The sequence below is a fragment of the Agelaius phoeniceus genome, chromosome 1 (genome assembly GCF_051311805.1).
Source record: "Agelaius phoeniceus isolate bAgePho1 chromosome 1, bAgePho1.hap1, whole genome shotgun sequence".
NCBI lineage: Eukaryota > Metazoa > Chordata > Aves > Passeriformes > Icteridae > Agelaius > Agelaius phoeniceus.
The window spans coordinates 155,266,839-155,294,550 of NC_135265.1; the positions used below are offsets into that span (position 1 = coordinate 155,266,839).

At 45.7% G+C, this 27,712-nt stretch overlaps 1 protein-coding gene across 1 annotated transcript in view; it reads right to left on the reverse strand.

The window, feature by feature from the left end:
- The window catches only part of FOXH1 (forkhead box H1), a 56,265-nt gene that overhangs the window by 17,580 nt on the left and 10,973 nt on the right, over positions 1-27,712 (reverse strand). Inside the window, 2 exon segments of the mRNA XM_077174598.1 lie at positions 22,729-22,797; positions 22,799-22,834. Of these exon segments, the coding sequence (XP_077030713.1) occupies positions 22,729-22,797; positions 22,799-22,834 (105 nt within the window).

Consider the following 27,712-nt stretch of genomic DNA (forward strand, 5'->3'; position numbering starts at 1 on the left):
TAAAAAAACCCCAAAAACCCCATGAGAAACCATAAAAAAAAAACCCAGAAAAAAACCCTAAAAAAACCCCAAAAAACCCCTGAGAGAAACCCTAAAAGAACCCAAAAAACCCCATAAAGAAACGTAAAAAAACCCCAAAAACCTCAGTGAGAAACCATAAAAAACCCCAAAAAAAACCCCAAGAGAAACCCCCTAAAAAACCCAAAAAAACCTCTGAGAGAAACCCTAAAAGAACCCAAAAAACCCCATAAAAAATGTAAAAAAACCCCAAAAAATCCCATGAGAAACCATAAAAAAAAACCCCAAAAACCCCATGAGAAACCATAAAAAAAACCCCCAAAAATCTCCGAGAGAAACCCTAAAAAAATCCAGAAAAAAACCCAGAAAAAAAACCCCAAAAACCCCAAGAGAAACCCTAAAAAAAACCCAAAAAAAACCCTGAGAGAAACCCTAAAAGAACCCAAAAAACCCCATAAAAAAACGTAAAAAAACCCCAAAAAATCCCATGAGAAACCATAAAAAAACCCCAAAAATCTCAGTGAGAAAGCCTAAAAAAACCCTGAAAAAAAACCCATTAAAAAAAACCCCAAAAACCCCATGAGAAACCATAAAAAAAACCCCATGAGAAACCTAAAAAAAACCCAAAAAAACCCCTGAGAGAAACCCTAAAAGAACCCAAAAAACCCCATAAAAAAACGTAAAAACACCCAAAAAAACCCCATGAGAAACCTCCAAAAAATCCCAAAAAACCCGAGAAAAAAACCATAAAAACCCCCCCAAAAACCCCATGAGAAACCATCTAAAAACCCCAAAAATCTCTGTGAGAAACCCAAAGGGAAACCTTAAAAAAAACCCCAAAAAAACCCCATGAGAAACCCTAAAAAAAACCCCAAAATCTCAATGAGAAACCCCCAAAAAATCCCAAAAAAGCCCCAAAGAGAAACCCCAAAAAACCCCAGAAAACCCCAGAAAAAAACATAAAAAAACCCCAAAAAACCAGTGAGAAACCATAAATAAACCCCAAAAAAAACCCCATAGAAATCAAAAAAAAAAAAAACCAAAAAAAACCCCAAGACAAACACCAAAAACCATAAAAAACCCAGAGAGAAACCATTAAAAAAACCCCAAAAAAACCCCATGAGAAACCCTAAAAAAACCCCAAAAAACCAGAAGAGAAACCATAAAACAAAAAACATCAGAAGAAACCATTAAAAAAACCCCAAAAACCCCATGAGAAACCCAAAAACGGACCCCAAAACCCCAAAGTCAGGACCCCAAAATCCCCAAATCAGGACCCAAATAATCCCAAAAATGGGACCCCAAAACCCCCAAAATGTGACCCCAAAACCCCCAAACCAGGACCCTAAAAATCCCAAAAATGGGACCCAAAACCCCACAGGAATGGGACCCCAAATTCTGACCCCAAATTCAGGATCCCAAACCCCCAAATTCAGGATCCCAAAACTCCCCTAAATGTGACCCCAAATCCCCAAATTGGGACCACCAAAATCTCCCAAATTGGGACCTCAAAACCCCCAAATTCAGACCCCAAAACCCCCAAACTGGAGCCCCCAAAATCCCAAATTGGGACCCCAAAACCCCCAAATCGCAGCCCCAAAAGTCCCCCAATAAGGACCCCAAAATCCCCAAATTGGGACCCCCAAAACCCCAAATTCTGAGCCCCAAAATCCCCTAAATGGGACCCCAAATCCCTAAATCAGAACCACAAAACCCCAGATCAGGACCCCAAAATCCCTAAATTGGAACTCCAAAAATCCCTAAATGTGACCCCAAATTTTGACCCCAAATCCCCAAATTCAGAGCCCCAAAATCCCCTAAATGTGACCCCAAAATCCCCAAATTCAGACGCCAAAACTACCAAATTGCAGCCCCAAAAATCCCCTAAATGTGACCCCAAACACCCCAAAATGGACCCCAAAATGTGACCCCAAATCCCCATATTGGGACCCCAAAACCCCCAAATTGGGACATCAAAACCCCCAAATCAGGACCCTAAAAAACCCCTAAATGTGACCCCCAAATCCCCAAATTGCAGCCCCAAAAATCCCCAAATTGGGACCTCAAAACCCCCAAATTCAGACCCCAAAACCCCCAAATCTGACCCAAAAAAATCCCCTGAATGTGACCCCAAAATCCCCAAATTAAGACCCCAAAACCCCAAATTCAGAGCCCCAAAATCCCCTAAATGTGACCCTAAACCCCACAAGAATGGGACCCCAAAACCCCAAAATTCAGAACCCCAAAATCCCCTAAATGGGACCCCAAAACCCCAAATTCGGACCCCAAAATCTCCAAATTGGGACCCCAAAATCCCCAAATTCAGAGCCCCAAATCCCCTAAATCAGGACCCTAAAAATCCCCTAAATGTGACCTCAAAATCCCCAAATTAGACCCCAAAATCTCCAAATTCAGACCCCAAAATCCCCAAATTGGGACCCCAAAACCCCCAAATTGGGACCCCCAAAACCCCACAGGAATGGGACCCCAAAATCCCTCAAATAAAGACCCCAAACCCCCAAAATGTGACCCCAAAACCCCGAAACCAGGACCCCCAAAATCCCCAAATCAGGACCCAAATAATCCCAAAAATGGACCCCCAAAACCCCCAAAATGGGACCCCAAAACCCCAAACCAGGACCCTAAAAATCCTAAAAATGGGACCCAAAACCCCACAGGAATGGGACCCCAAATTCAGACCCCAAATTCCGGATCCCAAACCCCCAAATTCAGGATCCCAAAACTCCCCTAAATGTGACCCTAAACCCACAAGAATGGGACCCCCAAAATTCCCAAAATCAGGACCCCAAAATCCCCAAAATGTGACCCCAAAATCCCCAAATTGGGACCTAAAAACCCCAAAATCAGAGTCCCAAAATCCCCTAAATGGGACCCCAAACCCCACAGGAATGGGACCCCAAAATCCCCCAATAACGACCCCAAAACCCCCAAATTCAGACCCCAAACCCCCAAATTGAGACCCCAAAATCCCCAAATCTGGACCCTGAAAATCCCCTAAATGTGACCCCAAAACCCCTAAATTCAGAACCCAAAAATCCCCAAATCAGGACCCCAAAATCCCCAAATCGCAGCCCCAACAATCCCCAAATCAGAACCCCAAAATCTCCAAATCAGGACCCCAAACACCCCAAATTGGGACCCCAAAACCCCAAATTCCGAGCCCCAAAATCTCCAAATCAGGACCCAAATAATCCCCTAAATGGGACCCCAAAACCCCCAAATTCAGACCCCAAAATCCCCAAATTGAGACCCCAAAATCCCCTAAATGGGACCCCAAAATCCCCAAATTGAGACCCCCAAAAATCCCCTCAATTCCACAATCCCCCAAACTGTGACCCCAACCCCCAAATCCACCCCAAACCCCACCCCAAACCCCCCAAAAAACACCAAAAATGTAAATGTGACCCCAAAATCAGGACCCTAAAAATCCCCTAAATGTGACCCCAAACCCCCCAGGAATGGGACCCCAAAATCCCACAAATTCTGAGCCCCAAAATCCCCAAATCAGGACCCAAATAATCCCTAAAATGTGACCCCAAAACCCCAAACTGGGACCCCAAAACCCCCAAATTCAGATCCCAAAATCTCCCAGGATCAGGACCCCAAAATCCCCTAAATGTGAACCCCAAAATCTCCAAATTCACACCCCAAAATCCCAAATTGAGACCCCAAAATCCCCTAAATGTGACCCCAAACCCCACAGGAATGGGACCCCAAAATCCCCAAATTCAGATCCCAAAACCCCCAAATTCAGAACCCCAAAATCTCCCAAATTCAGGACCCCAAAACCTCCCAGGATCAGGACCCCAAAAATCCCCTAAATGTGACCCCAAAACCCCACAGGAATGTGACCCCAAAACCCCCAAAATGGGACCCCCCCAAAATCCCCCAAATCAGGACCCCAAAATCTCCAAATCTGGACCCAAAAAATCCCCTGAATGTGACCCCAAAACCCCCAAACCAGGACCATAAAAATCCCCTCAATGTGACCCCAAAATCCCCAAATTGGGACCTCAAAACCCCCAAATCAGGACCCTAAAAATCCCCTCAATGTGACCCCCCAAAACCCTCAAAATTCAGACCCCAAAACCCCCAAACCGCAGCCCCAAAATCCCCAAAATGTGACCCCAAACCCCACAGGAATGGGACCCCAAAATCCCCAAAATCAGGACCCAAAACCTCCCAGGATCAGGACCCCAAAATCCCCAAATTCAAACCCCAAACCCCCAAAATCAGAACCCCAAAAATCCCCTAAATGTGACCTCAAAACCCCCAAAATCAGAACCCCAAAAATCCCCTAAATGTGACCTCAAAACCCCCAAATTCCACCCCCCAAAATGCCCCAAACTGTGACCCCAAACCCCAATTACAACCCCAAATCCACCCCAAATCCCACCCCAAACCCCCCCAAAAAACCCCAAAAACCCCAAAAAACCCCAATAACCCCCCCAAAACCCCCCAAAAACCCCAAAATCCCCCAAACCCCCAAAAACCCCAAAAAACCCCAAAAACCCCCAAAATCCCCAAACCTTGGCGAAGCAGGGGTTGGAGGAGAGGTTGTGGCGCACGGAATCCCCCAATAAAGACCCCAAACCCCCCAAATTCAGGATCCCAAAACTCCTCTAAATGTGACCCCAAACCCCACAAGAATGGGACCCCAAAACCCCAAAATTCAGAACCCCAAAATCCCCAAATTGGGACCCCCAAACCCCCCAAATTGGGACCTCAAACCCCCAAATTCCGAGCTCCAAATTCCCCTAAATGAGACCCCAAACCCCACAGGAATGGGACCCCAAACCCCCACAAATTTTGAGCCCCAAAATCCCCCAAATCAGGACCCAAATAATCCCTAAAATGTGACCCCAAAATCCCCAAATTCAGGACCCCAAAATCCCAAATTGAGACCCCAAAACCCCAAACTGGGACCCCAAAACCCCAAATTCAGATCCCAAAATCTCCCAGGATCAGGACACCAAAATCCCCTAAATGTCACCCCCAAACTCCCAAATTCCAAGCCCCAAAATCCCCAAATTGAGACCTCAAATCCCCAAATTCAGAACCCCAAAACCTCCCAGGATCAGGACCCCAAAACCCCCTAAATTAAGATCCCAAAATCCCCTAAATGTGACCCCAAATCCCCCAAACCAGGACCATAAAAATCCCCTCAATGTGACCCAAACCCCCAAATTGTGATCCCAAAATCTCCCAAATTCAGAACCCCAAAATCCCCTAAATGTGACCCCAAAATCCCCAAATTCTGACCCCAAAATCCCCTAAATGGGACCACAAACCCACAGGAATGGGACCCAAAATCCCCGAAATGTGACCCCCAAAACCCTGAAATTCAGACCCCAAAATCCCCCAAATTGGGACCCCAAAATCCCCAAATTGGGACCCAAAATATCCCAAATTCAGAACCCCAAAACCTCCCAGGATCAGGACCCCAAAATCCCCTAAATGTGACCCCAAAACCCGGACCCCAAAATCTCCAAATTAGGACCCCAAAATCCCCCAAACTGTGACCCCAAACCCCCAATTACAACCCCAAATCCACCCCAAATCCCACCCCAAAACCCCCCAAAAAACCCCCAAAAACCCCCCCAAAACCCCCCAAAAAACCCCAAACCCCCCAAAAAAACCCCAAACCCCCCAAAAAACCCCAAAACCCCAAAAAATCCCCAAAATCCCCAAACCTTGGCGAAGCAGGGGTTGGAGGAGAGGTTGTGGCGCACGGAATCCCCCAATAAAGACCCCAAACCCCCCAAATTCAGGATCCCAAAACTCCTCTAAATGTGACCCCAAACCCCACAAGAATGGGACCCCCAAAACCCCAAAATTCAGAACCCCCAAAATCCCCTAAATGGGACCTCAAAACCCCAAATTCCGAGCCCCAAATTCCCCTAAATGAGACCCCAAACCCCACAGGAATGGGACCCCAAACCCCCACAAATTCTGAGCCCCAAAATCCCCAAATCAGGACCCAAATAATCCCTAAAATGTGACCCCAAAAACCCCCAAATTCATGACCCCAAAATCCCCAAATTGGGACCCCCAAAACCCTAAACTGGGACCCCAAAACCCCCAAATTCCGAGCCCCAAAATCCCCAAAATCCGGACCCCAAAATCCCCTAAATGTGACCCCAAAATCCCCAAATTCAGACCCCAAAATCCCCAAATTGGGACCCCAAAACCCCCAAACTGAGACCCCAGAAATCCCCTGAATGTGACCAAAAACCCCCAAATTCAGGACCCCAAACTCCCCAAATTGGGACCCCCAAAACCCCAAACTGGGACCCCAAATCCCCCAAATTGAGACCCAAAATCCCCCAAATTCAGACCCCAAAACCCCCAAATTCGGACCCCAAAATCCCCAAATTCAGAGCCCCAAATCCCCTAAATCAGGACCCCAAAACCCCCAAATTGGGACCCCCAAAACCCGAAATTCAGACCCCAAAATCCCCTAAATTGGGACCCCCAAAACCCCAAATTCAGAGCCCCAAAACCCTCAAATTCACCCCCCAAAATCTGCAAATTGGGACCTTCAAAACCCCCAAACCAGGACCCTAAAAATCCCCTCAATGTGACCCCAAAATCCCCAGATTGGGACCCCAAAATCCCCTAAATTGGGACCCCAAACTCCCCAAACCGTGACCCCAACCCCCAATTACAACCCCAAATCCACCCCAAATCCCACCCCAAACCCCCCCAAAAAAAACCCAAAAAAGCCCCCAAAAACCCCCAAAAAACCCCAAAATGTGACCTCAAAACCCCAAATTGGGACCCCAAAATCCCCAAATTGGAACCTCAAAACCCCAAATTGGGACCTTAAAACCCCCAAATCAGAACCCCAAAATCCCTAAATTGGAACCCCAAAAATCCCCTAAATGTGACCCCCAAAACCCCCAAATTCACACCCCAAAATCCCCAATTGAGAACCCCAAATCCCCTAAATCAGGACCCCAAAACCTCCCAGGATCAGGATCCCAAAATCCCCTAAATGTGACCCCAAATCCCCAAATCAGAACCCCAAAAATCCCCTAAATGTGACCCTAAAACCCCCAAACTGAGACCCCAGAAATCCCTTGAATGTGACCCCAAAAAATCTCCCAAATTCAGACCCCAAAACCCCCAAATCAGGACCCTAAAAATCCCATAAATGTGACCTCAAAACCCTAAAAATTCAGACGCCAAAACCCCAAATTCAGACCCCAAAATCCCTAAATTTGGACCCCAAAAATCCCATAAATGGGACCCCAAAATCCTCAAATTCAGACCCCAAAACCCCCAAATTGCAGCCCCAAATCCCTAAATCAGAACCACAAAAACCCCAGATCAGGACCCCAAAATCCCTAAATTGGAACCCCAAAACCCCCAAATTCTGACCCCAAACTCCCCAAATTGGGACCTCAAAACCCCAAATTCAGACCCCAAAACCCCCAATTACAACCCCAAATCCACCCCAAATCCACCCCAAACCCCCCAAAATCCCCCCAAAAAACCTCTAAAACCCCCAAAAAACCCCAAAATGTGACCTCAAAACCCCAAATTGGGACCCCAAAATCTCCAAATTGGGACCCCAAAACCCCCAAAATCCCCCAAACTGTGACCCCAACCCCAAATCCACCCCAAATCCACCCCAAATCCACCCCAAATCCCACCTCAAATCCCACCTCAAATCCCGCCTTTCCCACCCCAAAACCCCCAAAAATGTAAATGAGACCCCCAAACCCCCATATTCAGACCCCAAACCCCCCAAATTGAGACCCTAAAAATCCCCAAATCGGGACCCCAAAACCCCCAAATTCAGAGCCCCAAAATCCCCAAATCAGGACCCCAAATCCCACAGGAATGGGACCCCAAAAATCTCCCAAATTCAGACCCCAAACCCCCCAAATTCAGAACCCCAAATCCCCCAAGATCAGGACCCTAAAAATGCCCTAAATGTGACCCCAAACCCCCCAGGAATGGGACCCCAAAATTCCCAAATTGCGGCCCCAAAACCCCCAAACTGAAACCCCAGAAATCCCTGAATGTGACCACAAACCCCCAAATTCAGGACCCCAAACTCCCCAAACTGGGACCCCAAAACCCCAAATTCAGATCCCAAAATCTCCCAAATTCAGAACCCCAAAATCTCCCAGGATCAGGACCCCAAAATCCCCTAAATCAGGACCACAACATCCCCAAATCAGGACCCCAAAACCCCAAATTCTGAGCCCCAAAATGCCCTAAATTGGACCTCAAATCCCGCAGGAATGGGACCCCAAAACCCCAAAATTCAGACCCCAAAACCCCCAAAATCAGGATCCCAAAACCCCCAAATTCGGACCCCAAAATCTCCAAATTGGGACCCCAAAATCCCCAATTCAGAGCCCCAAATCCCCTAAATCAGGACCCTAAAAATCCCCTAAATGTGACCCCCAAACCCCCAAATGAGACCCCCAAACCCCCAAATTCTGAGCCCCAAAACCCCCTAAATGTGACCTCAAAACCCCAAATTGGACCTCAAAATCTCCAAATTCCGAGCCCAAAATCCCCAAATTGTGACCACAAAATCCCGACCCCAAAATCCCCTAAATGTGACCCCAAACCCCCAAATTGGGACCCCAAAATCCCCAAATTGGGACCCAAAATATCCCAAATTCAGAACCCCAAAACCTCCCAGGATCAGGACCCCAAAACCCCCTAAATTAAGATCCCAAAATCCCCTAAATGTGACCCCAAATCCCCAAATCAGAACCCCAAAAATTCCCTCAATGTGACCCTAAAATCCCTCAAATCAAAAACCCAAAACCCCAAATTCAGAGCCCCAAAATCCCAAACCCCCAGCCCCAAAAATCCCAAATTGGGACCCCAAAATCCCCAAATTCAGACCCCAAACCCCCCAAAAAACCCCAAATCCACCCCAAACCCCCAAAACCCCCCCAAAACCCCCAAAAACCCCCAAACAAACCCCAAACAAACCTCCAAAAACCCCAAAAAACCCAAAAAACCCCAAAAAACCCCAAAACCCCAAACCTTGGCAAAGCAGGGGTTGGAGGAGAGGTTGTGGCGCACGGAATCCCCCAATAAAGACCCCAAACCCCCCAAATTCAGGATCCCAAAACTCCTCTAAATGTGACCCCAAACCCCACAAGAATGGGACCCCAAAACCCAGAACCCCAAAATCCCTAAATGTGACCCCAAACCCCCAAATTCAGGACCCCAAAAATCTCCCAAATTCAGACCCCAAAACTCCCAAAATCAGGACCCCAAAACCCCCAAATTCGGACCCCAAAATCCCCAAAATCAGGACCCAAAAATCCCCTAAATGTGACCCCAGAACCCCAAATTCAGATCCCAAAACCCCCAAATCTGGACCCAAAAAAATCCCCAATTCAGACCCCAAAACCCCCAAATCTGGACCCAAAAATATCCCCTAAATGTGACCCCAAAACCCCAAATTCACACCCCAAAATCCCCTAAATGGGACCCCAAAACCCCAAATTCTGAGCCCCAAAATCCCCCAAATCAGACCCCAAAATCCCCAAATTCAGAACCCCCAAATCCCCTAAATGTGACCCAAAAATCCCCAAATTGCAGCCCCCAAAAATCCCCAGATTTGGACCCCAAAATCCCCAAATTGGGACCTCAAAACCCCAAATTCAGAGCCCCAAAATCCCCTAAATGTGTCCCCAAAATCCCCAAATTGGGACCCCAAAACCCCCAAATTCAGATCCCAAAATCCCCAAATCAGAACCCCAAAATCCCCTAAATGTGACCCCAAAACCCCCAAATTCAGGACCCCAAAATCTCCCAAATTCAGAACCCCAAAACCTCCCAGGATCAGGACCCCAAAATCCCCTAAATGTGACCCCAAAATCCCCAAATTCAGACCCCAAAATCCCCAAATTGGGACTCCAAATCCCCTAAATCAGGACCCCAAAATCCTAAATGGGAACCCCAAAAAATCCCCTAAATGTGACCCCCAAAACCCCCAAATTCAGACCCCAAAACCCCAAATTCAGACCCCCAAAATCTCCAAAATCAGGACCCCAAAATCCCCAAATTGGGACCTCAAAATCTCCAAATTCACCCCCCAAAATCCCCAAATTGTGACCCCAAAATCCAGACCCCAAAATCCCCTAAATGGACCCCAAACCCCCCAGGAATGGGACCCCAAAATTCTCAAATCAGGACCCCAAATCCCCAAATCCACCCCAAATCCCACCCCAAAACCCCCCCAAAACAACCCCAAAAACCCCAAAAACCCCAAAAAACCCCAAAAAACCCCAAAAATCCCCAAACCTTGGCAAAGCAGGGGTTGGAGGAGAGGTTGTGGCGCACGGAATCCCCCAATAAAGACCCCAAACCCCCCAAATTCAGGATCCCAAAACTCCTCTAAATGTGACCCCCAAACCCCACAAGAATGGGACCCCAAAAATCTCCCAAATTCAGAACCCCAAAATCCCCTAAATGGGACCCCCAAACCCCCAAATTGGGACCCCCAAAACCCCCAAATTCAGAACCCAAAATCCCCTAAATGGGACCCTAAAATCTCCCAAATTCAGAACCCAAAATCCCCAAAATGGGACCCCAAACCCCCCAAATTGGGACCCCCAAACCCCAAATTCAGAGCCCAAAATCTCCCAAATTCAGGACCCCAAAATCTCCCAAATTCAGAACCCCAAAACCTCCAGGATCAGGACCCCAAAACCCCCTAAATGTGACCTCAAAATTCTCAAATCTGGACCCCAAAAATCCCCAAATTGGGACCCCAAGACCCCAAATTCCGAGCCCCAAAATGCCCTAAATGTGACCCCAAACCCCACAGGAATGGGACCACCAAAAATCTCCCAAATTCAGACCCCAAAATCTCCAAATTCAGAACCCCAAAAATCCCCTAAATGTGACCCCAAAATCCCCACATTGGGACCCAAAATATCCCAAATTCAGAGCCCCAAAATATCCCAAATTGCAGCCCCAAAACCCCCAAAATGTGACCCCAGAAATCCCCTGAATGTGACCGCCAAACCCCCAAATTCAGGACCCCAAACTCCCCAAATTGGGACCACCAAAATCTCCAAATCAGGACCCCAAACCCACCAAATCAGAACCCCAAAAATCCCCTGAATGTGACCCTAAAATCCCTCAAATCAAAAACCCAAAACCCCCGAAATTGGACCTCAAATCCCACAGGAATGGGACCCCAAAAATCTCCCAAATTCAGACCCCAAAATCCCCAAATCAGGACACAAATATTCCCCTAAATGTGACCCCAAAATCCGGACCCAAATAATCCCCTAAATGTGACCCCAAAACCCCCAAATTCAGAGCCCCAAAATCCCCAAATTCAGAGCCCCAAAATCCCCAAATTGGGACCCCAAAACCCCCAAACCAGGACCATAAAAATCCCCTAAATGTGAACCCCAAAACCCCCAAATTCAGACCCCAAAATCCCCAAATTGGGACCCCCAAAATCTCCAAATTCACCCCCCAAAATCCCCCAAACTCAGACCCCAAAACCCCCAAATCGCAGCCCCCAAAATCCCCAAATCTGGACCCCAAAAATCCCCTGAATGTGACCTCAAAAACCCCCAAATTCCGAGCCCCAAAATCCCCTAAATGGGACCCCCAAACCCCACAGGAATGGGACCCCAAAATCCCTCAAATAAAGACCCCAAAACCCCCAAATTGGGACCCCCAAAACCCCCAAATCAGGACCCCAAAACCCCCAAATCAGGACCCAAATTATCCCAAAAATGGGACCAAAACCCCACAGGAATGGGATCCCAAATTCAGACCCCAAATTCCGGATCCCAAACCCCCAAATTCAGGATCCCAAAACTCCCCTAAATGTGACCCCAAATCCCCAAATTGCAGCCCCAAAAATCCCCAAATTGGGACCCCAAAACCCCCAAATGGGACCCCCAAAAATCCCCAAAACCACCAAATCAAGACCCCAAAAATCCCCTGAATGTGACCTCAGAACCCCAAATTCAGAACCCAAAATCCCTAAATAGGAACCCCAAAAATCCCCTAAATGTGACCCAAAAGCCCCCAAATCAGGACCCAAAAATCCCCTAAATGTGACCCAAAAATCTCCCAAATTCAGACCCCAAAATCCCCAAACTGGACCCCAAACTCCCCAAATTGGGACCCCAAAAACCCCAAACTGGGACCCCAAACCCCCAAATTCAGAGCCCAAAATCTCCCAAATTCAGGACCCCAAAACCTGCCCAGGATCAGGACCCCAAAATCCCCTAAATGTGACCCAAAACCCCCAAATTCAGACCCCAAAATCCCCAAATTGGGACCCCAAATCCCCTAAATCAGGACCCCAAAATCCCCTAAAGGGGACCCCAAACCCCACAGGAATGGGACCCCAAAATCCCTCAAATAAAGACCCCAAAACCCCCAAAGTCAGGACCCCAAAACCCCCAAATCAGGACCCAAATAATCCCAAAAATGGGACCCCAAAACCCCCAAAATGTGACCCCAAAACCCCCAAACCAGGACCCTAAAAATCCCAAAAATGGGACCCAAAACCCCACAGGAATGGGACCCCAAATTCTGACCCCAAATTCAGGATCCCAAACCCCCAAATTCAGGACCCCAAAACTCCCCTAAATGTGACCCCAAATCCCCAAATTGCAGCCCCAAAAATCCCCAAATTGGGACCTGCAAAACCCCCAAATTCAGACCCCAAAACCCCCAAACTGGAGCCCCCAAAATCCCAAATTGGGACCCCCAAAACCCCCAAATCCAGACCCTAAATATCCCCTAAATGGGATCCCAAAACCCCCAAATTCACACCCCAAAATCCCCTAAATGGGACCCCAAAACCCCCAAACCGCAGTCCCCCAAATCCCCAAATTGTGACCCCAAAACCCCAAAATCAGGACCCCAAAATCCCCTAAATGTGACCCCCAAAACCCCCAAATTCACCCCCCAAAATCCCCCAAACTGTGACCCCAAACCCCCAATTACAACCCCAAATCCACCCCAAATCCCACCCAAAACCCTCCCAAAAACCCCCCAAAAACCCCAAAACCCCCCAAAACCCCCGAAATTCAGACCCCAAAATCTCCAAATTGGGACCCCAAAAAAACCCCAAATTGGGACCTCAAAATCTCCCAGGATCAGGACCCCAAAAGCCCCAAACCAGCACCCAAAAAATCCCCTAAATGTGAACCCCAAAACCCCCAAATTCAGACCCCAAAACCCCCCAAATCTGGACCCAAAAAAATCCCCTATATGTGACCCCAAAATCCCCATATTCAGGACCCTAAATCCCCCAAATTCAGACCCCAAAACCCCCAAATTCGGACCCCAAAATCTCCAAATTGGGACCCCAAAATCCCCAAATTCAGAGCCCCAAATCCCCTAAATCAGGACCCTAAAAATCCCTAAATGTGACCCCAAAATCCCCTAAATGTGACCTCAAAATCCCCAAATTGAGACCCCAAAATCCCCTAAATGTGACCCCCAAAACCCCCAAATTCAGAGCCTCAAAACCCCCAAACCGCAGCCCCAAAACCCCAAATTCAGAGCCCCAAAATCCCCAAATTGGGACCCCAAAACCCCCAAATTCAGACCCCAAAATCCCCAAATTGGGACCCCAAAATCCCCAAATCCGGACCCCAAAATCCCCTAAATGTGACCCCAAAACCCCAAATTCAGACCCCAAAAAATCCCCAAACTGGGACCCCAAACCCCCAAATTCAGACCCCAAACTCCCCAAATTGGGACCCCAAAACCCCCAAATTCAGAACCCCAAAATCTCCCAGGATCAGGACCCCAAAATCCCCTAAATCAGGACCACAACATCCCCAAATTGGGACCCCCAAAACCCCAAATTCCGAGCCCCAAAATGCCCTAAATTGGACCTCAAATCCCGCAGGAATGGGACCCCAAAACCCCAAAATTCAGACCCCAAAACCCCCAATTGAGACCCTAAAAATCCCCAAACTGGGACCTCAAAACCCCAAATTCCAAGCCCCAAAACCCCCAAATTGGGTCCCCAAAACTCCCCTAAATGTGACCCCAAACCCCCAAATTGTGACCCCAAAATCTCCCAAATTCAGAACCCCAAAATCCCCAAAATGTGACCCCAAAACCCGGACCCCAAAATCTCCAAATCAGGACCCCAAAATCCCCAAACCGTGACCCCAAACCCCAATTACAACCCCAAATCCACCCCAAATCCCACCCCAAACCCCCCAAAAAACCCCAAAAAACCCCAAAACCCCCCAAAAACCCCAAAAAAACCCCAAAAATCCCCAACCTTGGCGAAGCAGGGGTTGGAGGAGAGGTTGTGGCGCACGGAATCCCCCAATAAAGACCCCAAACCCCCCAAATTCAGGATCCCAAAACTCCCCTAAATGTGACCCCAAACCCCACAAGAATGGACCCCAAAACCCCAAAATTCAGAACCCCAAAATCCCCTAAATGGGACCCCAAAACCCCAAAATCCGGACCCCAAAATCCCCTAAATCAGGACCCCAAAACCCCCAAATTGAGACCCCAAAAATCCCCTCAATCCCACAATCCCCCAAAAACTGTGACCCCAACCCCAAATCCACCCCAAATCCACCCCAAATCCCACCCCAAATCCCCCAAAAAACCCCAAATCAGGACCCTAAAAATCCCCTAAATGTGCCCCAAACCCCCAAATTTGGACCCAAAATCTCCCAAATTCAGAACCCTAAAACCTCCCAGGATCAGGACTCCAAAACCCCCAAATTCAGAACCCCCAAAATCCCCTAAATGTGACCCCAAACCCCCAAAATCAGGACCCAAAATCCCCCAAACTGTGACCCCAAAACCCCAATTACAACCCCAAATCCACCCCAAATCCCACCCAAAACCCCCCAAAATCTCCCCCAAAAACCCCAAAAAACCCCAAATCCCCCAAAAACCCCCAAATTCAGACCCCAAAATCCCCAAATTGGGACCTCAAAACCCCGAAATTCAGAGCCCCAAAACCCCCAAACCCGCAGCCCCCAAAACCCCAAATTCTGAGCCCCAAAATCCCCAAATTGGGACCCCAAAACCCCCAAACCAGGACCATAAAAATCCCCTCAATGTGACCCCAAACCCCCAAATTGTGACCCCCAAAATCCCCAAAATGGGACCTCAAAACCCCCAAATCAGAACCCCAAAATCCCTAAATTGGAACCCCAAAAATCCCCTAAATGTGACCCCCAAACCCCCAAATTCCGAGCCCCAAAACCCCCAAATTGGGACCCCAAAATCCCCTAAATGTGACCTCAAAACCCCAAATTGGGACCTGAAAATCTCCAAATTCACCCCCCAAAATCCCCAAATTGTGACCCCAAAATCCAGACACCAAAATCCCCTAAATGTGACCCCAAAACCCCCAAATTGAGACCCCAAAATCCCCTCAATCCCACAATCCCCCAAAAACTGTGACCCCAACCCCCAAATCCACCCCAAATCCACCCCAAATCCCCCAAAAACCCCAAAAATGTCAATGTGACCCCAAAATCAGGACCCTAAAAATCCCTAAATGTGACCCCAAACCCCCCAAATTGGGACCCACCAAAATCCCCTAACTGTGAACCCCAAAACCCCCAAATTCAGACCCCAAAACCCCCAAATTCAGACCCCAAAATCCCCAAATTCAGACCCCAAAACCCCAAACTGAGACCCCAAAATCCCCTAAATGTGACCCCCAAACCCCCAAATTCAGGACCCCAAACTCCCCAAATTGGGACCCCAAAACCCCAAACTGGACCCCAAATCCCCAAATTCAGATCCAAAATCTCCAAATCAGGACCCCAAACCCCCAAAATCAGGACCCCCAAAAATCCCCTGAATGTGACCCCAAAATCCCTCAAATCAAAACCCCAAAACCCCCGAAATTGGACCTCAAATCCCACAGGAATGGGACCCCAAAAATCTCCCAAATTCAGACCCCAAACCCCCAAAATCAGGACCCCAAAAATCCCCTAAATGTGACCTCAAAACCCCCAAATTCACCCCCCAAAATCCCCAAACTGTGACCTCAACCCCCAATTACAACCCCAAAACCCCCAAAAACCCCAATAACCCCCCAAAACCCCCCCAAACCCCCAAAACCCCCAAAACCCCCAAAAAACCCCAAACCCCCCAAAAACCCCCCAAAAACCCCCCAAAAAACCCCCAAAAACCCCAAAAATCCCCAAACCTTGGCGAAGCAGGGGTTGGAGGAGAGGTTGTGGCGCACGGAATCCCCCACTAAAGACCCCAAACCCCCCAAATTCAGGATCCCAAAACTCCTCTAAATGTGACCCCAAACCCCACAAGAATGTGACCCCAAAACCCCAAAATCCGGACCCCAAAATCCCCTAAATGTGACCCCAAAATCCCCAAATTGAGACCCCAAAATCCCCTAACTGTGAACCCCAAAACCCCCAAATTCAGAGCCCCAAAACCCCCAAACCGCAGCCCCAAAACCCCAAATTCAGAGCCCCCAAAATCCCCAAATTGGAACCCCAAAACCCCCAAACCAGGACCATAAAAATCCCCTGAATGTGACCCCAAACCCCCAAATTCAGACCCCAAAATCCCCAAAATCCGGACCCAAATAATCCCCTAAATGTGACCCCAAAACCCCCAAATTGGGACCCCAAAACCCCAAATTCCGAGCCCCAAAATCCCCTAAATGTGACCTCAAAATCTCCAAATTGGGACCTCAAAATCCCCCAAATTCAGAACCCCAAAACCTCCCAGGATCAGGACCCCCAAAACCCCCTAAATGTGACCTCAAAATTCTCAAATCTGGACCCCAAAAATCCCCAAATTGGGGCCCCAAGACCCCAAATTCCGAGCCCCAAAATGCCCTAAATGTGACCCCAAACCCCACAGGAATGGGACCCCCAAAATCCCTCAAATAAAGACCCCAAAACCCCCAAAATGGAATCCCAAAATCCCTAAATTGGAACCCCAAACATCCCCTGAATGTGACCCCCAAAACCCCCAAATTCAGACCCCAAACCCCACAAGAATGGGACCCCAAAACCCCAAAATTCAGAACCCTAAATCCCCTAAATGGGACCCCAAAACCCCCAAATTGGGACCTCAAAACCCCAAATTCACCCCCCAAAATCCCAAATTGTGACCCCAAAATCCCTAAATGTGAACCCCAAAACCCCCAAATTCAGAACCCCAAAATCCCCCAAATGTGACCCCAAAACTCCCAAATTGGGACCCCAAAATCCCCCAAACCGTGACCCCAACCCCAAATCCACCCCAAATCCCACCCCAAACCGCCCCCCAAAACCCCCCCCAAAAACCCCCCCAAACCCCCCAAAACCCCCCAAAACCCCCCAAAATCCCCAAAAAACCCCAAAAAACCCCAAAAAACCCCAAAATCCCAAACCTTGGCGAAGCAGGGGTTGGAGGAGAGGTTGTGGCGCACGGAATCTCCCAATAAAGACCCCAAACCCCCCAAATTCAGGATCCCAAAACTCCTCTAAATGTGACCCCAAACCCCACAGGAATGGGACCCCAAAACCCCAAAATTCAGGACCCCAAAATCCCCTAAATGTGACCCCAAAATCCCTAAATCAGGACCCCAAAACCCCAAATTCAGTGCCCCAAAATCCCCTAAATGGGACCACAAAACCCCGAAAATGGGACCCCAAAATCCCCAAATTCAGACCCCAAAATCCCCAAAATCAGGACCCCAAAACCCCCAAATAGAGACCCTAAAAATCCCCAAATTGGGACCCCCAAAACCCCCAAATTGGGACATCAAAACCCCAAATTCCAAGCCCCAAAACCCCCAAATTGGGACCCCAAAATCCCCTAAATGTGACCCCCAAACCCCCAAATTCCGAGCCCCAAAACCCCCAAATTGGGACCCCCAAAACTCCCCTAAATGTGACCTCAAAACCCCAAATTGGGACCCCCAAAATCTCCCAAATTCAGAACCCCCAAACCTCCCAGGATCAGGACCCCAAAATCCCCAAATTCAGATCCCAAAACTCCCAAATCGCAGCCCCCAAAAATCCCCAGATTGGGACCCCAAAAACCCCAAAATGTGACCCCAAATCCCCCAAATTGCAGCCCCAAAATCCCCAAATTGTGACCCCAAAATCCCGACCCCAAAATCCCCTCAATGTGACCCCAAAACCCCCAAATTCAGACCCCAAAACCCCCAAATTGGGACCCCCAAAAATCCCCTTAATCCCCCAAAAACTGACCCCAACCCCCAATTACAACCCCAAACCCCCCCAAACCCCCAAACAAACCCCCAAAATCCCCAAAAAACCCCAAAAACCCCCAAAATCCCAAACCTTGGCGAAGCAGGGGTTGGAGGAGAGGTTGTGGCGCACGGAATCCCCCAATAAAGACCCAAACCCCCAAATTCAGGATCCCAAAACTCCTCTAAATGTGACCCCAAACCCCGAAATTGCGACCCCAAAATCTCCCAAATTCAGAACCCCAAAATCCCCTAAATGGGACCCCAAAACCCCCAAAATTCAGAACCCTAAATCCCCTAAATGGGACCCCAAAAGCCCCAAATTCAGACCCCCAAAAATCCCCTAAATGGACCCCCAAAACCCCCAAATTGGGACCTCAAACCCCCAAATTCCGAGCTCCAAATTCCCCTAAATGAGACCCCAAACCCCACAGGAATGGGACCCCAAAACCCCCAAATTCAGAACCCCAAAATCCCCTAAATGGGACCCCCAAACCCCGAAATTGCGACCCACCAAAATCTCCCAAATTCAGAACCCCAGAATCCCCTAAATGTGACCCCAAACCCCCCAAATTGGGACCTCAAACCCCCAAATTCCGAGCCCCAAATTCCCTAAATGGGACCCCAAACCCCACAGCAATGGGACCCCCAAAACCCCACAAATTTTGAGCCCCAAAATCCCCAAATCAGGACCCAAATAACCCCTAAAATGTGACCCCAAAACCCCCAAATTCAGGACCCCAAACTCCCCAAATTGGGACCCCAAAACCCCAAACTGGGACCCCAAAACCCCCAAATTCAGACCCCAAAATCCCCCAAATCAGGACCCAAATAATCCCTGAAATGTGACCCCAAAACTCCCAAAATCAGGACCCCAAATCCCAAAATCACAACCCCAAAAATCCCCTAAATGTGACCCCAAAACCACAAGAATGGGACCCCCAAACCCCCAAATTCAGAACCCCCAAAATCCCCAAAATCAGGACCCCAAAACCCCAAATTGGGATCCCCAAAAATCCCCTCAATCCCACAATCCCCCAAAAACTGACCCCAAACCCCAAATCCACCCCAAATCCACCCCAAATCCCACCCCAAACCCCCCAAAAAACCCCAAAAATGTAAATGTGACCCCAAAATCAGGACCCTAAAAATCCCCTAAATGTGACCCCAAAATCCCCAAATTCTGACCCCAAAATCCCCAAATTGAGACCCCAAATCCCCTAAATCAGAACCCAAAAATCCCCTAAATGTGACCCCCAAACCCCCAAATTCCGAGCCCCAAAACCCCCAAATTGGGACCCCCAAAACCCCCAAATTCACACCCCCAAAATCCCCTAAATGGGACCTCAAAACCCCAAATTGGGACCCCCCAAAAACTCCAAATTCACCCCCCAAAATCCCCCAAATGCAGACCCCAAATCCTCCAGGATCAGGACCCCAAAATCCCCTAAATCAGGACCACAAAACCCCCAAATTCAGACCCCAAAATCCCTAAATTGGAACCCCAAAAAACCCCTAAATATGAACCCCAAAGCCCCCAAATTGGGACCCCAAATCCCCAAATTGGGACCCCAAAAACTCCAAATTCACCCCCCAAAATCCCCCAAATGCAGACCCCAAAACCCCAAATCGCAGCCCCCAAATCCCCAAATTGGGACCCTTCCAAAAATCCCCTGAATGTGACCCCAAAACCCCAAATTCAGAGCCCCAAAATCCCCTAAATGGACCCCAAACCCCACAGGAATGGGAAATCAAAATCCCTCAAATAAAGACCCCAAAATCCCCAAATCTGGACCCAAAAAATCCCCTAAATGTGACCCCAAAACCCTCAAAATGTGACCCCAAAACCCAAATTCAAACCCCAAAATCCCCCAAATCAGGACCCAAAAAATCCCCAAATTGAGACCCCAAAATCCCCAAATCTGGACCCCAAAAATCCCCTGAATGTGACCCAAACCCCCCAAAATGGGACCCCAAAACCCCCAAATCCGGACCCTAAAAATGCCCTAAATGTGACCCCAAAACCCCCAAATTGGGACCTCAAACCCCCAAATTCCGAGCCGCAAATTCCCCTAAATGCGACCCCCAAACCCCCAAATTGTGACCCCCAAAATCTCCCAAATTCAGAACCCCAAAATCCCCTAAATGTGACCCCAAAATCCCCAAATTCAGATCCCACAACCCCCAAATCGCAGCCCCAAAAATCCCCAGATTGAGACCCCAAATCCCCAAAATCAGGAGCCAAATAATCCCCTAAATGTGACCCCAAAATCCCCAAATTGAGACCCCAAAATCCCCTAAATGTGACCCCAAAACTCCCAAATTCAGAGCCCCAAAACCCCCAAACCGCAGCCCCAAAACCCCAAATTCAGAGCCCCAAAATCCCCAAATTGGGACCCCAAAACCCCCAAACCAGGACCATAAAAATCCCCTGAATGTGACCCCAAAATCCCCAGATTGGGACCCCAAAAATCTCCAAATCGCAGCCCCCAAAATCCCCCAAATTGGGACCCCAAAATCCGGACCCAAATAATCCCCTATATGTGACCCCAAAACCCCCAAATTCAGGACCCCAAAATCCCATAAATGTGACCCCAAAACCCTCAAAATTCAGACCCCAAATCACCCAAATTGCAGCCCCAAAATCCCCATATTGGGACCACAAAATCCCCAAATTCCGAGCCCCAAAATCCCCAAATTGGGTCCCCAAAACCCCCAAATTCAGACCCCAAAATCCCCAAATTGAGACCCCAAAATCCCCTAAATGGGACCCCCAAAACCCCCAAATTCAGGACCCCAAAATCCCCTAAATGTGAACCCCAAAACCCCCAAATTCAGACCCCAAAATCCCCAAATTGGGACCTCAAAACCCCCAAATCAGAACCCCAAAATCCCAAATTGGGACCCCAAAAATCCCCTAAATGTGACCCCCAAACCCCCAAATTCAGAGCCCCCAAAACCCCCAAAATGTGACCTCAAAGCCCTAAATTCCAAGCCCCAGAACCCCCAAATTGGAACCCCAAAATCCCCTAAATGTGACCTCAAAACCCCAAATTGGGACCCCAAAATCTCCAAATTCACCCCCCAAAATCCCCAAATTGTGACCCCAAAATCCAGACCCCAAAATCCCCTAAATGGGACCCCAAACCCCACAAGAATGGGACCCCAAAACCCCAAAATTCAGAACCCCAAAATCCCAAATTGTGACCCCAAAATCCAGACCCCAAAATCCCTAAATGTGACCCCAAACCCCCCAGGAATGGGACCCCCAAAATTCCCAAATCAGGACCCCAAATCCCCAAATCCATCCCAAACCCACCCCAAACCCCCCAGAAACCCCCCAAAAACCCCCCAAAAAACCCCAAAACCCCCCAAAAACCCCCCAAAAACCCCCAAAAAACCCCAAAACCCCCCAAAAAACCCCAAAAACCCCCAAACCTTGGCGAAGCAGGGGTTGGAGGAGAGGTTGTGGCGCACGGAATCCCCAATAAAGACCCCAAACCCCCAAATTCAGGATCCCAAAACCCCCAAATTTGGACCCCAAAAATCTCCAAATTGGGACCTCCAAAATCCCCAAATTCAGAGCCCCAAATCCCCTAAATCAGGACCCTAAAAATCCCCTAAATGTGACCCCAAAATCCCCAAATTGAGACCCCAAAACCCCCAAACTGAGACGCCCAAAAATCCCCTCAATCCCACAATCCCCCAAAAACTGTGACCCCAACCCCCAAATCCTCCCCAAATCCACCCCAAACCCCCCAAAATCCCCAAATCAGGACCCTAAAAATCCCCTAAATGTGCCCCAAACCCCCAAATTTGGACCCAAAATCTCCCAAATTCAGAACCCCAAAACCTCCCAGGATCAGGACCCCAAAATCCCCTAAATGTGACCCAAAATCCCCAAATTCACACCCCAAAATCCCCAAATTGAGACCCCAAATCCCCTAAATCAGGACCCCAAAATCCCTAAATGGGAACCCCAAAAAAACCCCTAAATGTGACCCCCAAAACCCCCAAATTCAGACCCCAAAACCCCAAATTCAGACCCCAAAATCTCCAAAATCAGGACCCCAAAATCCCCAAATTGGGACCTGCAAAATCTCCAAATTCACCCCCCCAAAATCCCCAAATTGTGACCCCAAAATCCCCTAAATGTGACCCCAAAACCCCAAAATCAGGACCCCAAAACCCCCAAATTGAGACCCTAAAAATCTCCAAATTGGGACCCCAAAATCCCCAAATTGGGACCCCAAAATCCCCTAAATGTGACCCCAAAACCCCCAAATTGGGACCTCAAAACCCCAAATTCCCTCCCCAAAATCCCCCAAACTGTGACCCCAACCCTAAATCCACCCCAAATCCCACCCCAAACCCCCCCAAAAACCCCCCAAAAAAACCCCAAAAAACCCCAAACAAACCCCCCCAAAACCCCCCCAAAAACCCCCCAAAAAACCCCAAAAACCCCCAAAAAACCCCAAAAATCCCCAAAACCCCCAAACCTTGGCGAAGCAGGGGTTGGAGGAGAGGTTGTGGCGCACGGAATCCTTCCAGCCCTGGTACCCCGCCCCCGAAGAAGGGGAAGAGGCTCCGCAGCTGCTGGATGATCTGGGGAACCCCAAAAAAATCGGGGGGGACCCCGTTAATTTGGGGTCTGGAAAGGGGAAAAAACCCCACAAAAAATTCCTGGAAAAAATCCTGAAAAAATCGCCCTAAAAATCCCAAAAAATCCCCAAAATCCCCTATAAAAATCCATTAAATCCCCCAAAATCCATTAAAACCCCCCCAAAAATCCCCTCAAAAATCCTCCAAAATCCCACAAAAAATCCTCCAAAATCCCCTAAAAAATCCCCCAAAAATCCCCTACAAAAATCCCCCCAAATCCCCTAAAAACTCCCCAAAATGCCCTATAAAAATCCCATTAAAAATCCCCTATAAAAATCCCATTAAAAATCCCCTATAAAAATCCCCTATAAAAATCCCATTAAAATCCCCAAAATATCCTAAAAAATCTCCTAAAATCCCCTAAAAATCCCCCAAAATCCCCTAAAAATCCCCCCAAAAATCCCCTAAAAAATCCCCCCAAATCCCCCAAAAATTCGGGGGGACCCCGTTAATTTGGGGTCTGGAAAGGGGAAAAAACCCCACAAAAAAATCCTGGAAAAAAAGCCCAAAAAAATCCCCGCAAAATCCCAATAAAAATCCCAAAAAATCCCTAAAAATCCCAATAAAAATCCCCAAAAATCCCCCCAAAAATCCCCTACAAAAATCCCCCAAAATCCCCTAGAAAGTCACAAAAAATCCCCCAAAATCCCCCAAAAATTCGGGGGACCCCATTAATTTGGGGATCTGGAAAGGGGGAAAAACCCCCGAAAAAATTCCTGGAAAAAAAGCCCGAAAAAATCCCCCCAAAAATCCTAAAAAATCCCCAAAATCCCCTATAAAAATCCCCTATAAAAATCCCCATTAAAATCCCCATTAAAATCCCCTATAAAAATCCCCATAAAAAAATCCCATTAAAATCCCCTATAAAAATCCCCATAAAAAAATCCATTAAATTCCCCATTAAAAAATCCCCATTAAAAATCCCATTAAATTCCCATTAAAAATCCCCATTAAAAATCCCCATTAAAAATCCCATTAAATTCCCCATTAAAAATCCCCTATAAAAATCCCCATTAAAAATCCCCTATAAAAATCCCATTAAAAATCCCATAAAATCCCCATTAAAAATCCCCATTAAAAATCCCATAAATTCCCCATTAAAAATCCCCATTAAAAATCCCATTAAATTCCCCATTAAAAATCCCCTATAAAAATCCCCTATAAAAATCCCCCAAAATCCCCCTATAAAAATCCCCATTAAAAATCCCCATTAAAAAACCCATTAAAAATCCCCATTAAAAATCCCCAGTAAAAATCCCATAAAAAATCCCCTAAAAAAATCCCATAAAAATCCCCTATAAAATCCCCATTAAAAATCCCATAAAATCCCCCAAATCCCTATTAAAATCACAATTAATTCCCCCCAAATCCCCTAAAAAATCCCCCAAAATCCCCTATAAAAATCCCATTAAATCCCCTTAAAAACATCCCCATTAAAAATCCCCTATAAAAATCCCCATAAAAATCCCCATTAAAAATCCCCATTAAAAATCCCCATTAAAAATCCCCATAAAAACCCAAAAAAAATCCCCATTAAAAATCCCCATTAAAAATCCCATTAAAAATCCCATAAACAAAAATCCCCATAAAAATCCCAATAAAAATCCCCATAAAATCCCATTAAAATCCCCTATAAAATCCCATACAATTCCCATAAAAATCCCCATTAAAAATCCCCATTAAAAATCCCATTAAAAATCCCATTAAAAAATCCCCATTAAAAATCCCATTAAATTCCCTATAAAAATCCCCATTAAAAATCCCCATTAAAAATCCCCTATAAAAATCCCATAAATTCCCCATTAAAAATCCCCTAAAAAATCCCATTAAATTCCCCATAAAATCCCCTATAAAAATCCCATTAAAAAATCCCCATTAAAAATCCCTATTAAATCCCCTATAAAAATCCCCTATAAAAATGCCCCCCAAAAATCCCCTAAAAATCCCCATTAAAAATCCCCTATAAAAATCCCATTAAAAATCCCAATTAAAAATCCCATTAAAAATCCCCAATAAAAATCCCATTAAAATCCCCATTAAAAATCCCCTATAAAAATCCCATTAAAAATCCCCTATAAAAATCCCATTAAAATCCCCATTAAAAATCCCCTATAAAAATCCCATTAATAATCCCCTATAAAAATCCCATTAAATTCCTATAAAAACCCCTAAAATCCCATTAAAAATCCCCTATAAAAATCCCATTAATAATCCCCTATAAAAATCCCATTAAAAATCCCCAATAAAAATCCCATTAAAATCCCCTATAAAAATCCCCATTAAAAATCCCATTAAATTCCCCATTAAAAATCCCCATTAAAAATCCCATTAAAAACCCCATTAAAAATCCCCATTAAAAATCCCATTAAAAAATCCCATTAAAAATCCCCTATAAAAATCCCATTAAAAATCCCATTAAATTCCCCATTAAAAATCCCCATTAAAAATCCTATATAAAAATCCCCATTAAAAATCCCATTAAAATCCCATTAAAAATCCCATTAAATTCCCCATTAAAAATCCCCATTAAAAATCCCCATTAAAAAATCCCATTAAAAATCCCCTATAAAAATCCCATTAAAAATCCCATTAAATTCCCCATTAAAAATCCCCATTAAAAATCCCCTATAAAAATCCCCCCAAAAATCCCCTAAAAAATCCCCTATAAAAATCCCATTAAAAATCCCATTCAATTCCCCATTAAAAATCCCCATTAAAAATCCCATTCAATCCCCATTAAAAATCCCCATTAAAAATCCCATTAAAAATCCCCATTAAAAATCCCCATTAAAAATCCCATTAAATTCCCCATTAAAAATCCCATTAAAAAATCCCCCCAAAAATCCCCTATAAAAATCCCCATTAAAATCCCCTATAAAAATCCCCATTAAAAATCCCATATAAAAATCCCCATTAAAAATCCCATTAAAATCCCCTATAAAAATCCCCATTAAAAATCCCATTAAAAATACCCTATAATAATCCCCATTAAAATCCCCTATAAAAATCCCCATTAAAAATCCCCATTAAAATCCCCATTAAAAATCCCATATAAAAATGCCCATTAAAAATCCCATATAAAAATGCCCATTAAAAATCCCATTAAATTCCCCATTAAAAATCCCCATTAAAAATCCCATTAAAAATCCCATTAAAAATCCCCATTAAAAATCCCCATTAAAAATACCATTAAAAAATCCCATTAAAAATCCCCTATAAAAATCCCATTAAAAATCCCATTAAATTCCCCATTAAAAATCCCCATTAAAAATCCCATTCAATTCCCCATTAAAAATCCCCATTAAAAATCCCCATTAAAAATCCCATTAAAATCCCGTATAAAAATCCCCTATAAAAATCCCATTAAAAATCCCCATTAAAAATCCCATTAAATTCCCATTAAAAATCCCCATTAAAAATCCCATTAAAAATCCCCATTAAAAATCCCATTAAATTCCCCATTAAAAATCCCATTAAATTCCCCATTAAAAATCCCCATTAAAAATCCCATTCAATTCCCCATTAAAAATCCCATTAAATTCCCCATTAAAAATCCCCATTAAAAATCCCCATTAAAAATCCCATTAAAAAATCCCCATTAAAATCCCATTAAAAATCCCCTATAAAAATCCCATTAAAATCCCCTATAAAAATCCCCATTAAAAATCCCATTAAAATCCCCATTAAAAATCCCCTATAAAAATCCCCATTAAAATCCCCTATAAAAATCCCCATTAAAAATCCCATTAAAATCCCCATTAAAAATCCCCTATAAAAATCCCCATTAAAATCCCCATTAAAAATCCCCATTAAAAATCCCATTAAATTCCCCAAAATCCCTTTAAAAAATTCCATTAAAAAAATCCCGTAATCCCCTAAAAATCCCCCAAAAATCCCCATTAAAATCCCCTATAACAATCCCATTAAAAATCCCCATTAAAAATCCCATTAAAATCCCCATTAAAAATCCCCTATAAAATCCCATTCAATTCCCCATTAAAAATCCCCATTAAAAATCCCATTAAATTCCCCATTAAAAATCCCCATTAAAAATCCCATTAAATTCCCCATTAAAAATCCCCTATAAAAATCCCATTAAATTCCCCGAAATCCCTTTAAAAAATTCCATTAAAAAATCCCGTGATCCCCTAAAAATCCCCCAAAAATCCCCATTAAAAATCCCATTCAATTCCCCATTAAAAATCCCATTAAAAATCCCATTCAATTCCCCATTAAAAATCCCCATTAAAAATCCCCATTAAAAATCCCCATTAAAAATCCCCTATAAAAATCCCATTAAAAATCCCATTAAAAATCCCCATTAAAAATCCCCTATAAAAATCCCCTATAAAAATCCCATTAAAAATCCCATTAAAAATCCCCATTAAAAATCCCATAAAAATCCCATTAAAAATCCCCATTAAAAATCCCATTCAATTCCCCATTAAAAATCCCCATTAAAAATCCCCTATAAAAATCCCCTATAAAAATCCCATTAAAAATCCCATTAAAAATCCCCATTAAAAATCCCATTCAATTCCCCATTAAAAATCCCCATTAAAAATCCCCTTAAAAATCCCCATTAAAAATCCCATTAAAAATCCCCATTAAAAATCCCCATTAAAAATCCCATTAAATTCCCCTATAAAAATCCCCATTAAAAATCCCATTCAATTCCCCATTAAAAATCCCATTCAATTCTCCATTAAAAATCCCCATTAAAAATCCCATTAAAAAATCCCATTAAAATCCCCATTAAAAATCCCCTATAAAAATCCCCATTAAAAATCCCATTAAAAATCCCATTAAAAATCCCCATTA